The 14216-nt window shown below is 35.1% G+C and overlaps 1 protein-coding gene across 4 annotated transcripts in view; it reads right to left on the bottom strand.

Moving 5' to 3' along the window:
* LOC145668153 (uncharacterized) overlaps window positions 1-14216 on the bottom strand; it is a 1131027-nt gene that overhangs the window by 46125 nt on the left and 1070686 nt on the right. For all 4 annotated transcript variants that reach the window (XM_081735741.1, XM_081735742.1, XM_081735743.1 and 1 more), the window contains one exon: window positions 13887-14070. In XM_081735741.1, the coding sequence (XP_081591867.1) occupies window positions 13887-14070 (184 nt within the window). The remainder of the gene's footprint in view (window positions 1-13886; window positions 14071-14216) is intronic.

Below are 14216 nucleotides of genomic sequence, written 5' to 3'. Positions count from 1 at the left end.
GTTTTACGTCCCACGGTTATGCCGGTTAGGCTAAAGGAGAAGGTGATAATGAGAAATGAATGAAACGATGGAATTAAGAAAGTGGGAGAAAATGGGAGAACCGCGAGAAAGCCCACGCACACGGTGTTTGTCTACCACAAAGTTCACTTACGTTAGTTGTGATTCAATTTATAAAGGTTTGTAATGTTGTAGTTCGAGGTAAAACACACATGAAACGAATATTTCTTTATTTATTTTTCCTTGTGCTATATCCTGATAGGGATACATATGTTCATTGAACCCTCTACATGTACCGTTTACATAGGTTCTATGTACTAATCGTGTACTTGCATATTTCAGAATTTCTTGTTTAGTTCTAATTTTCGAAAAGAAAAAAAATCCACGACTTTTGCGGTAATCCTCGTATATATATAAAGGATTGCAGTCATGTTATTTCTTTTCTCTTTGTAAATTTCCTTTGTCTCTAAAATAACCTAAATAACACACATTGCAACGTACACATTGAAAAAAAAAAAAAAAACTCTCTCCTACATGCCAACAACATGTAAAGTTTTGCCTGATGGCGGTTACCACAGTCCTAACCGCAATTCTAGCATTGTTCTCAATGTAATGTCCAATTGAACAACAATCTACCCAAAAGCAATTTTGTATGCTTGTTACCCGTCAATTTAATCATGTTGACGGCAAACGTATAATGTCTAATGAATCATTGGGTGTTTCTAATCTATTTGTTACCAAGCGAATCCACCCACTATTATAGGTATATAGGCCATATGAAATAATACGTTTTAAATATACAGTTTTACAAAGTTTATTAAACATGTTCTAAAATCATTTTTTTAAATTTGGAAGAAAAGTTATTACTACTAAAAATTAACTCAATTATAGATGGCGTAAATGATGTATTTTTACTATAGCATGTTTCTTAACCTGTGGTACGCGAGCCGCTGCTGGGGGAACGTACGTCATATGATGCTATTCATTATAATAGTACGCTAGTATTTTTTTTTTTTTAAAAATAATATGAACCCTTGTTATACAGAGTGTTCGGAAAAACATGAAAATAACCTCTGGTAAACAGTAAACAAGGTCCATGCATTAGAAGTTTCAATTTCGTCCGGTAGGTGTCAACTGCTGCGGGATGTTTGCTGCTGTCATTTAATGATGAAATGAGTAAATTTCACTACGTTTGTTTCAATAGTAAAAAAAAAAAAAAAAAAAAAAAATGGAATATGAATAGCAACCGTTAAATTCACCGTTAACCATAAGGATGTTAACGGATGGATCCCGTTAACAAACTCGGCCGAGATAATATCTCCAGCTATCAACTACCAAAAATGATTTCAAAAAATTGCTTGCGTTGATCCGTGGGTAGTAACGGAAGATGTATGGTACTAACGTTTTCTATATAATAATATGTCTTACTTGTATAATACTAGTAAATTATAGACCATACATAGGTGCACAAATGCGTCATTTCAGAGTTGTAGCCCAACGAAATTGGTTTGGAACATTACACATAAGATTAGACCTCGAGAATGAAATGTAGGTTGAAGATCGAGTAAAAGATTATAGTAACTACGTTATGTCTAGATTCCATTAATGCAACAGTGGATATTGAATGTGTCTGTGAGTTTCTGATTTATAATTTTTCGTTTCTAGAAGACCTCGCGATACTTTTATTTTATCCCTTGAAGTTTAACCTTATCGCGTCGCGTCTGAGCCACATCTACTGGTACAATAATGGAATCTAGGTTCAAAATAACCGCTATGCTCTTTTACCATATGCTTAATTCGACATTTCGTTTTCGAGTTAATCATCATCATCATCATCGTAGGTATTTTGCCATTATTGGCAGGTCACTTGGTGTAACTGAGAAGTTTCCATGCTTAATTGTTTTCCGCTAACTCCGTCGTCTTCACGTACCATTTTTCTGTTTTGATATCTTCTTCGCCCCTCCCTCTCTTTCTTCCCACCATAGGCCCTACCCTTTAGCATGTCCCTCATAATATAGTTCTTCTTAGCCAATGCCGTAACAAGTTTCTCCTTTCAATAATATCTAAAACTGTTATTTTCCTCCTCAGCATTTCTAAAACCCTCTTATTCGCTTTCCGTTCGATCCAACTAATTCTCCCCATTCTTTTCCATACCCGCAGTTCGAAAGCTACCAGTCTTTTTCCATCATTTTTGCGCTATGTCCATGTTTCTGTCCCATACAGCACGATATTTCACACAAACTATTTTATGAGTCTTTTTTTTTTTTCAGCTTTTTATTCGTCTCAGAAAATAATGTTTTCTTCCTCTTAAAGGCTTCTTTCGCCATTCCTATCCTTTGTTTTATTTCACGTTCACACTTCATATCATCACTAATAATACTACTTAAGACCCTTCATTTTATCGTTCCGATTATTTTTTGAGGGCTATAAGTCTTGCTTCAAAATATCTACATTTGTGCTTTCTTGTTGGTCCATAATTTGTTTCATGTTTTTGAGTAAGAATTCAGTTCTCAAAGCATTTAAGTGTTACTTCCAAGCATACTCGATATTAGACAGCAAATTTAGTATCGTAATGGCTCGAGCTTCTCATTGTCAGTAAGAAAATAAATTTTGATCTGTTATGTGAAATTTGTCAACGCTTTAGCCGCCCTCTTGAGATCAGTAAGCAGTCCCCGTTTCGCTTAGCGAAAGATGGGTGATCGTTTATACTCACCAGATGGTGTTAGTATTGCGGTGTCTACTCAGTGTCGTGAGGACAATTGGGGAGCTATCTGAAAGAGGTACTGAACTCCGTCTAGAAATTAGCATTAAAGAAGTGGGAAGCTGATGTGCTCATCACACATCATCCCAAATGCATGAATGCCACAAACTGGCTGATAGGTCAGAAACAATTAATAGTCTTGAACGGCTCGAAGAAATTGACTATACAACGGGTGGAATGCAAGCAGGCAATATTGTCGAACAGTATGCTTCTTAACAATGTACCTTCCCTTAAAAGTAAATAAGTAAATAAATAAATAAATAAAAAGAAAATATTCTTGAATACTCCGATCCCCAAGGAAAACTTATACATTTACCATTTAATTAACTTATTCCGGGATATATACAGTTGTGTATCAAAAGTCCGGGACAATAAGCCAACGTCGTACTGAGTAAAGATGTGAAAAAGTGGGAAGAAAGGAAAGTTGTGGGAAATAAGCGATTTTCAATCTAAAATTCTGGAATGTTTTCCAATTGCACCAGCTGTTCGGACAGCATACTGGCAAGATGTTTTATGTTAAATGGAATAGTAACATTTCTCAAGTCAGCAGATTATTCGAACGGAACGTGAGGATATACAAAATAGCACGGGAAACACAAATTTTGTTAAGTCAGAGATCCTAGATAGCCCCCGACCTTATAGTAAAGACAAACAGTATGAATGGCTTCTTAAGATGCAACTACTGTATATTATCTGTCTCGCTTACTATTAATGTGCATTTGAACCTGAAAACAGACAATTCATAGATTCAGCTGAAATAATGAAAATTTATATGATAGTAAAGATAAGTAACACTCTTAGTCCACACATACTTTTCGGCAAACCAATCTTCCTACCCATCATGCACTTTGGAGTGGCCTAAACCTCTTATGGGTAGTTAGCCATTATGACTAACAACTAAAAAGAAAAGAAAAGAAAGAAAGATTCAGCTGTATTGTCACGAACGAAATAAAGGGTCTAAATATAATCTTTGGAAATGTTTCTACGGATATTATTACAATATCAGAACTATACAACACTTCTGACTTAGAGGAATCAGTACGTGAAACCTCTACTTGCTGTAATTAGTGTACTATAAGTCGGGCACCGAACCGAATAGTATTCATGAATAATCTTCTACTACGCTGCTTGCATGCAAGTTTGTCAGACATCGCTAATGCCAACTCAAGAACTATGAAGTTCAAGGTGCCTACTACTGCATTCCACACATGTTTGATAGGCGTGTACAAGTGAGGGAAGCAGAGGCATCAGTCGATTCTCGAAGATGAGTTGCACTCTTGGACATAAGTGTCCAGGCATTATTTTGCTGAAATGCAGCATCTGGAGATGTCTTAAGAAAGGGACCACTTCCCTGATGTAGTGCTTACTAGTGAGATTGTCCTTCTACGTAGCAGGTAAAATTGCGTACTGAATATCTATGTCGCACAAACAATACTGCACCTTCTATCCGGCGCTATGACGCGAGACAATGTAAGCTAGTAAACTTCACTTAGCATTATACCTTCTAACGCGTATGCGACCATCACTATACGAGAAGTTCAAAGCGAGATTCATCCGAAATTAGGACTGTCTGCTACTCAGCTTACCAGGGACAGTCTGCACTACCCCACTGTTATCTCAGACGTTTCTGAGGGTTGATAGAAGCCCACTCAAAGGCATGTGTATGCCGCCAAGTCCAGCCGTTAGTAGACCACCAAACTGTCGACGCAGACAAGTTCACACTCTTGCAGTACATGAGCATCGAGCTAACACTATAAACGATACTGTATCTTCCATTATGGCCATGCACACATGTTTCTGGTACTGTCTTTTGGTTACATTATGCGATCTACTGTCCGGTCGTTGCTGCATACAGTGAGCATTTATCCATTGCTGCCATGCACAGATTACTATTGTCGCAGTATCCCTTAGGTGCCCCGAACGCCGACCATTCAGCTTGGTTTGAATGCTATCGTCAGTTTATATTATTTTCTTTCACGTCAACGACAAGTAGTGACGCTTGTCTCCCACGTTTCCTGAACGTTTGCCAAAGCCCCACTGCCTCAGTGTTACATCATCCACCTTGCGTTCTTATTGGTCGACGCATGCACCATTCCGCTGACATTTTAATCTTCAACACGTCATATCCTGCAGCACAAATACGGTTGTTTGGATTTGAACCTACTAATACATTGTTCTCAAGCTGCAGAGCATATGTTTCATACGATATAATTCTTTCTGTGGGTGTTGATCATCTGCATAGCGCTATTCGATAATATGTCATATCCTATCGTGTCACAAATCGAATTATTACTCCACTTAAGCCAATATTTATATTGAAAGGGGTTAGATCGTAGAAAATAAATATTCACCCACTCATCGTGCGCTACACTTATTGGTTCTTTTCGAAATTTAGGCCATTACTTACTCTCAAAAGAAACTCAGTACATATTTTCCAAATCATCCCTATATTATTTCTGTCGATAGATTTATTAAATGAGTTGTGTCGTAGCTATAGGGTTTTCGTATGCGAATTAGGACACGCTACTTCGATTCCCAGTGAGAGCTCTTGTGGTTCAGTTCCCACATTGTTTTGTAGGTTCCTCGGTGCTGAATAGGGCACTAAGCACCAACTCAACCGATCAAACAAGATTTATTCGAGTCAGATTTCTTAGAGATTTCTTAGAGTATAAAAATACTACTGCTACTAAAAAAAATAATACCAAGATTTCCTCTATTCCTTACTCTTTAAGATCCTTTTCATGTTCAAATGATGGTTGCTCACTTCCGCTTGACAATGTATCCAAACTTAGTAAAATGCCTTTCCCATTTGCTGACGGTAGAGTGAACTACGATCATGCAATAATTCAACAACTAACTACTTCCAATAGATTGAAATAATACTAAAAATGATTGTTCTGATTTTAATACATGCTTGAAATTAACCTCTTCTTTTAGCATCGAAATTATTTAAGGTGTGTATCTAGTTATACTTAAGATACGAACATACTTTCTTACTGAAATCAAACGCAAAACTAATTACAAAATCGTAGAAATGTAAATGTGCTCTAGAGTATCGTGTTATATTCACATTCATAGTAACAAAACCGGCTAATGCCATTCATGCTGAACTTTTTACGAGGATTTAACTTTCTATAGGATGCTGTCTTTGTAATAATATGTTGTTCGTTATGGTTCAAGACTTTATAAATCCTCCAAGAAGAGTTTACTTGAAGTGGATGGTCTGCGTTTCACCACGTGTGACACTTCTACTCCCCTCATTTTAGTGCCAATTTCTTAGCCTTTCACTTCCATTAAGCACTAATAGCTATCCAGATCACTTATTAAAGACATCTAGCCTGCTCTTAGGTACTTAGTGTAAGGTTGCCATATTTGAAAAATGGAAATCCGGGATACTACTAAACTACGAGAATCTGTGAAATGCTTAAAATGAAAAGAAGTGTTATATACTAATTTACTTTCTTTCATTAGATAGAGTTGTCCAAGTATTACGTAATCTTAGTAGACATTCTCCTCCCTAGTTAAGCTAGCGTAAGCAGGTGATTTATCTCCTCCCCCGGTAATCATTTTTTTGGGTTAAGTTTAGAGTTACCCCTCCGCTTTTTATAAAAATCAGGAAAATTTACAGGAGAAATGAGGTAAGAAATGATAATTTGAAGTTTTTATTTGATGTTTAGGAATGTAAATTCGGCAGGAGAGTTATGTTTAATACGAAAAAAGATATATGGAAGTTAGTACTATTTGCCGGATGCGGAAGCATTCGCGGAAGGTTTCAGCAGCATGGTAGTTGTAAAATATGGCGAATATGGCGAACAGGTGTAACGGATGCGCAAAAATAATGAAGAAAACCTTTTAAATTTTTGTGAAGCCCACCGAGTACTGAAGTTAAGTGAAATGTAACAATTTTTAATACTTTAAGCAATGTTTTTTGTATGTTGCAAAGTCCAAGGGCAACTCTGGACTGGAGGGGCAACTCTAAACTTAAGCCATTTTTTTTTTTTTTTTTTTAATTTCTCAGGATCTGTTATGTTTCGTGGCTTTCAGAGTCTGTTTTAGCTCACTCAAGGTATGATGTTTCTTTTCACTCTTTTGTTTGTTTTTGTTGTATCTTTTTTCCTACAACGGTTAATTCATTGGCTTCTATTTTAAAAAAAATACTCGAACATTTTCCCATTGTTGTCCGTGTACTCTTATTAATTACAACAATATATTTTTCTCCTTGAATGGTCAGAGGAAAAATACCGAAAATATCGGTTAGGAATTATTGATTAAAATATTTCTGAAACAAGATGCAGATTGAAACAGAGTACTAAAGATAACAATAAGATTGAGCAGTGAAACCTTTTGTCCCTGGCCCAATGAAACGAATGCTTCGTTCAATGTCAAAGTAGTTGAATCGTGAACTTAATTAAATCAATGCTTTATATATTAAAGTTTTTTTTCACCTTTTGAATTGCCATACTCAAAAGTTGAAAAGAATAATTATATACCGAATCCTGTGAAAAAAGCAGATTATAATATGCCCTTCATTTTCTTCTTCACTAAAATCTGGGACATTTAAACGTCCCGAAAAATATTTTCGGGACGCCGGACGCAAATCTCGATTCCGTGACAGTCCCGGATTTTCCGGGACGAATGGTAACCCTAACTTAGTGCTTTAAAGTATCAAACTAATAACTCTGAAATTCAATCCATTATTTCTTCGTGACCTTAGGTTAGGTCAGTCAGCCAGAGTGAAATTGCACTTGGAAGTTGCTCACTCGTGCAAATTCTAGTGATACGACTTAGAACAGCATTTCTCAAACTATGAACTTCAGATCACAAATGGTTCTCGAGGTCTGCCCTTGTGGTCCCCTCTCTGCTGTACATATTCCATTCACTCTATTGTTCCATCGTCTTTGCCTGAAGATGAGGACGATGTCAGCCTTTGAAACGTCGCAAGATACACCAGTATTCACCTGGCTGTTAGGCCGAGAAGACCTGCTCACAATACGTAGCCAGGAAAGCTTCAATAGATACTTTAGATGATGATGAGTTGAACAACTCCCTTTTTGCTTTTCGTGCCAATGATAGCGCAGTTTCTATTGGAGTAAAACTTCACCGTGACTTGGTTCACTCTACTCAGCATCGTCTATTTCAGTCTCTTCTTCATTCTCTTCGCGCACCAAAGAAACAATTGCATCATCATTCAAAATTTGAAAGCCTGGGTCACTGTCACTTTCCTACCAAGCCTAGACGTCTTCTCTACAACACTCAGAGAGAGAGAGAGAGAGAGAGGAAAAATAATAAAAATACAGGAATTTGAGGAAATAAGTCTACAATTTGATCCAAATCCTCTCTAGTGTCAGTTTCACCCTGAACGGTTTCATGTCGCTTTCCTAACACATTATTCCATGCATTACGAAAATTTTCTTGTGACAAAGTGTTCCAAGCATCAGCCAACATGCAACAACAATTCTTAAGAGACAGTTTTTTTAAATACTATTACACTTTCCTAATCATGTTTTAAAAGTAAAACAACGTTAAAGCTTATTGTTTTGTACATTCGTTTCAGCTTCTCTCTTTTACATCTTGATCCATTGGCTGAATTAAATGCTGTAACGTCTGGGGGCAAACACTTGACTTCAAAACCATTGTCAACTGACATCCACAGCTTAACATCTGGATGTGATGGTGCACTGTCCAGTAAGAGCATCATTTTTCCAAATTTATTTATTTTTCTCTGAATCTCTTTACATTTGAGATAAATTCGAAAATAGCATTCTTCCAACCACTTACCTGGGCCTTATAACACACAGAAGCACACTTGACATTCTTGAAATACCATATACTTTATGATAAACTTTAAAGTAGGAAGATACCTTCTTTCGCTTTAATGCAAGTGATTTATGTGGTAATGATCTCCAATTCAAACCAGTATCACCAGGGATATAAACGTCATCAAGAAAATAGCCTTCACTTTTTTTTTTTTTTTAAAAAAAAAAGATATGAAAATTATTTTTGAATACTTCAGCTGCAGTCGAGTCGCTAAATAAACGTTCTCCTCAAGAATACTATGATGAAATTTATTATTTTTTTGAACCAACCGATACTAGCCTTAAAATTGACCAAATCACAGCGTTTCTTGTTTAAGTTCAACGCTTTCTCACATAATAAATACCCAGCAACAGGATATCTCTTACTAGTTCTTTAAATGAGCTATATATACAAAGCTTCTTCCAGTTTTCTATCCTGCGATGTTCTCATAGCTTTTTTTTTTTTTTTTTTGTTCAGAACTTCACTATGTAACTAACTTCGATGTAAATGTCAGAATTCCATCTTCTCCGGTTTTTATATCCTAAACCATCCTCCTTCCGGTCCAAAACTTGTGACGAGAAATTTGATACTCTCATCTTTATCTAGCTCCTTGATAATTTCTAGTTTTTTTTCTCATTAAATTTTCAATTTTTTAACCATTTCCAGAGATCATGACTACTATAAAACATAAGTTCTCAATTTTTCACACAAAGAGCCACTCTTAAGAATATATAAAAAATGTTATCAGTATTCAGTACTGCAATGCTAGTTTCTGATAAGAATGCAAGTTGACGTACTCAAAGTTGATTGCCAGATGTTAGTTCTTGCTCTAGATTTTCCTTCCTTAAGGGTGCCGGTAAAAAAAAAAAAAAAAAAAAAAAAAAAAAAAAAAACTAAATCCGCAACTAAAGTCATTACTGTACTTAAATTTGTTTGAAACTGGATTAAATGCACACATAAGCACATATTTTTTATTTTTTTTAAGTGTGCGGATAAACACTGTCCTAGTATATTTACAATGTGTTGCGATCAAAGTTTTAAACCTATATCTTGTACTGTGTCTTGTTTCTCTTCAAGTTGGAAATATATTTTTTTTTTAAAAAAAATAACTTTTTTTTTTTTTATAAAGAAAAGAGTTACGGAAGGAAAGAAAAGACTGAAAAACAAATATTTTATTTTTCTTCACCCTACAGTAAGCTCAAATAAATCAATAATAAAGAAGAAAAACAGACAAAGTAAAATATAAATGACGTTTTGACGAAGTTATTACAAAAATTCTTCTCAAACTCAAATTCTCCTCCAGAAACGAAAATATTTTGACCCTTTTTATGGATGTTGGAATATATATATATATATATATATATATATATATATATATATATATATATATATATATATATATATATATATATATATATATAATGTTTTCTTTATATATCTTTTATTTTCAAATTCTTATATTTACCCCTTTTGTTCCAGAAAAATTCTTTTTTTTTTTTTTTACACACAATATAATAAAAAAGGGAATTCTCGTGCATTAAAAAGAAAAGGAACAACCCTTGAGACAAACGGAAGAGAAAAGATGGGAAGAAGCAAGATAGAACGGGAGGGGGAGGAGTTCTTGTCGCTACGTACTTGGGTGTTCTTTCTTGAACTTCTTGTACTGAAAGCAAAGGATTATATATGTTCCGTTCTTCAGGTTGCTGATTCTCAGTATTGATTTGCGTTCAAAGTCGTCTCTTTGGAAATACGCCAAAGAAGGAAAGAAGCTCTCCCTACCCTCATACTTCAATCTTCACACACACATATATACATACATACATGTGAGACACTTAAGAAAGATTTTGTAGGAAAGTAGCGACAAGGGAAACACCTACAAAATCTTAACTTCTTTATGTATGTCACATGCCTATTGATGTTGAGAACGTGAAATATGTTTTTAATATTATATACATAGTACATACACTAAGTAGAGGAATTCTCAATAAAAATGTGTTTAGTTTAGTATTCATATTCATATTAGTAAAATAAAATACATGCATTAATTTTCTATTTGTTAAAATTTTTGAGGAAGCAGCAGGACCTCAAAGACAACTGTAGAAGAATTGTTTGACATGAAGGTAAGGCATTTTCCCGTACTTTTATGCAATTCACAATGATTCAACCGTGTTCACAAATCTTCCAACCCTAATTTAATCAACTCAAAATGGTTCAACCTTGTCTTCAAATCTTCCAATCTTAATTTAATCAACTCAAAATGGCTCAACTTTGTCTTCAAATCTTCCAACCTTAATATCATCAACTCAAAATGGTTCAACCGTGTCTTCAAATCATGCAACCTTAATTTAATCAACTCAAAATGGTTCAACCGTGTCTTCAAATCTTCCAACCTTAATTTAATCAACTCAAAATGGTTCAACCGTGTCTTCAAATCTTGTAAACTTAATTTAATCAACTCAAAATGGTTCAACCGTGTCTTCAAATCTTCCAATCTTAATTTAATCAACTCACAATGATTCAACCGTGTCTTCAAATCCTGCAACCTTAATTTAATCAACTCACAATGATTCAACCGTGTTCTCAAATCTTCCAAACTTAATTTAACCCATAACTGTCCGAATTATTTTTTCCTGATTTTATAATATTTTCAGTTACGTTTATTTCATATGATCGTAGTAAATGTGAAAATAACGAAATTTTTGTTGTTATTGTTGTAATGTGTTCACTGTGAGCCGTGTCACAAAATTCCACACACAAAATCTCCCAGGCATAAAAAGTTATCACTATTTGCGTGTCCATATGGACACGCTGGGAAGTTATGGGTTAACTTATTTTCCGACATTATAAAATGATACAATTTTGCACGACAACGTAAGCAGGGTAATAATACAATATTCCATTGCTACTTTTGTATGCTCAACTAATTAAATTAATATTGATCTCTACTAACTGTATAACCTATTCCGTTATGCAACCAAAAGTGCTCTGCAGATCGCATGTGCAGTATAACAGCCAAGTCATCTTTGTGAATTAAGTTTCAATTTGCAATTATGACAGACTTCACTGATTGCATGTAAAAGCATAACAAAAGGAAAAACAAATAAATAATAAGTGTCAAAATATAACTAATCCTTTTATAAAATGCAAAAGAAAGAGACTTTTGTGAGTAAAATGAAGAAATAAGTTTACGACTATAAAAGTATTGGGGCTAACAATTCATAAAATAAAGAAATGGGTTTAAGATTATAAAAGCATTGGGTCCAACGATTCATAAAATAAAGAAACGAGTTTAGGACTATAAAAGCATTGGGTCGAACGATCTATAAAATGAAGAAACGGGTTTAAGACTATAAAAGCATTGGGTTCAACGATTCATAAAATAAAGAAACGAGTTTAGGACTATAAAAGCATTGGGTCGAACGATCTATAAAATGAAGAAACGGGTTTAAGACTATAAAAGCATTGAGTTCAACGATTCATAAAATAAAGAAACGAGTTTAGGACTATAAAAAGAATGGGTCGAACGATCAATAAAATAAAGAAATGGGTTTAAAACTATAAAAGCATTGGGTTCAGAGATTCATAAAATAAAGAAACGAGTTTAGGACTATAAAAGCATTGAGTTCAACGATTCATAAAATAAAGAAACGAGTTTAGGACTATAAAAAGAATGGGTCGAACGATCAATAAAATAAAGAAATGGGTTTAAAACTATAAAAGCATTGGGTTCAGAGATTCATAAAATAAAGAAACGAGTTTAGGACTATAAAAGCATTGGGTCGAACGATCCATAAATGAAGAAACGGGTTTAAGACTATAAAAGCATTGGGTTCAACGATTCATAAAATGAAGAAATGGGTTTAGGACTATAAAAGCATTGGGTCCAACGATTCATAAAATAAAGAAACGAGTTTAGGACTATAAAAGCATTGGGTCGAACGATCTATAAAATAAAGAAATGGGTTTAAGACTATAAAAGGATTGGGTCGAACGATTCATAAAATAAAGAAACGAGTTTAGGACTATAAAAGCATTGGGTCGAACGATCTATAAAATGAAGAAACGGGTTTAAGACTATAAAAGCATTGGGTTCAACGATTCATAAAATAAAGAAACGAGTTTAGAACTACAAAAGCAATGGGTCGAACGATCTATAAAATGAAGAAATGGGTTTAGGACTATAAAACCATTGGATCCAAATATTCATGTATATAGATCATATCGAGTTGAACGTAATAACATGCTTGAGGTCTCATGCGTAATTTTAGAGAAAATAGATTACTAATATTTATGGTGTTGAGAAATATATAGCTCGTTGTCAATCTGATGCAGTTCATAGTTTTTTTTTCCTTGTGTTGGTATAGATTATTTATGTATGTACTATGTATGAAAAATAATATACTGTAGAGTGCCAGATTGTACGAAGGATGGGTCAGAAACTACGGTTACAAGTCTGATATTTCAGAAGTTTTGTCTGATATAGAGAAACAAGGAGTGGGTGGTAATTTTAATGCATAGAGTTGGCAACTGTGCAATTTCAGCCATCCTTCACTTACGGCGCTAGTTGTAAGTAAACACAATTGGCGACTCGTTTGAAAAAAACTGATCTTGCGAAGAGGTCCGCTCAGTCATTCTATTTCTGTGGGCAAAACATGTAACCGCAGCTGAAATTCATTCGCAGCCAGTAGAGGTTTACGGAAAGATTGTAATGTATCGTTAGCATGTCGAAGAATGGTGTTGAAGGTTTGCGGGTCTTAAATAAGCGTCACTGACGAGACGCGCAGTGGCCGACCCAGCACGGCATCAACAGATTTGAACACAGCTCGCGTGGAACAGCTGATTCAGGACAGCACGAGGATCACGTTACGGCATCTGATGTTCCCGTACTTGAAGGACCACCTAGGAGGCCGTCGCTTCGTTCCAGAGAAGGAGGTGAAACACTCCTTGGCGGCATGATTGAACATTCAAGAAGAAATAACCTAATATAGGCCTATGTACTATCTGTTGGCTGTATTGGTTGTATGAAATAATATGTACGCGTTGCACTGCAGGCTTTGTAACCTTACTTTCTGATCATCCCTCACATTTACAGTTGTTTGATTTCTCTTAACAGTGACACTCAGAATCCTTACAGTGACTCGCATATTACTAGTAAATAGAACACATTTAACCAAATTACGGGCACTTATTCATCTCCATATGATCATATAGGATAATGTGAAAATTAAGCTTAGTGTGAATCTATTAATTATCCAAACAGCCTTGTCTAAAGTAAGCTAAGCAATGCTTCATTCTCTATTAAAATGAAGTGAAAAATATTTTGTTTACTAACCAGGATCTGCCTTCTCCATCTGAGATCCAGCGATAACAGGAGAACAACTACAGGATTGTGTGATCTCGTTGTAGGTGCACTCTTTCAAGGTCTGCAATCGATTCATGTGAATGACAGTTGTAGTGACGGTAACAACCACACACAGCACAGCGCACAACAAGCAGCAACCGCCGGAGAGTTTTATCTGTAAAAAAAACACAACGAAAAAATAACAATATTAGATATCTCTATTTGTTTACACTTCACAAAATATTAAAATATTTTTTAGTATGGAAAGGAGAAAAATGTATGACTATGATTAAGAGATCCTTAATTTACGAGTTCCGAGTT

This window comes from Thermobia domestica, chromosome 13 (assembly GCF_964235325.1).
Source record: "Thermobia domestica chromosome 13, izTheDome1.hap1.1, whole genome shotgun sequence".
NCBI classification, from domain to species: domain Eukaryota; kingdom Metazoa; phylum Arthropoda; class Insecta; order Zygentoma; family Lepismatidae; genus Thermobia; species Thermobia domestica.
This window is presented reverse-complemented; position numbering and strand designations above follow the sequence as displayed.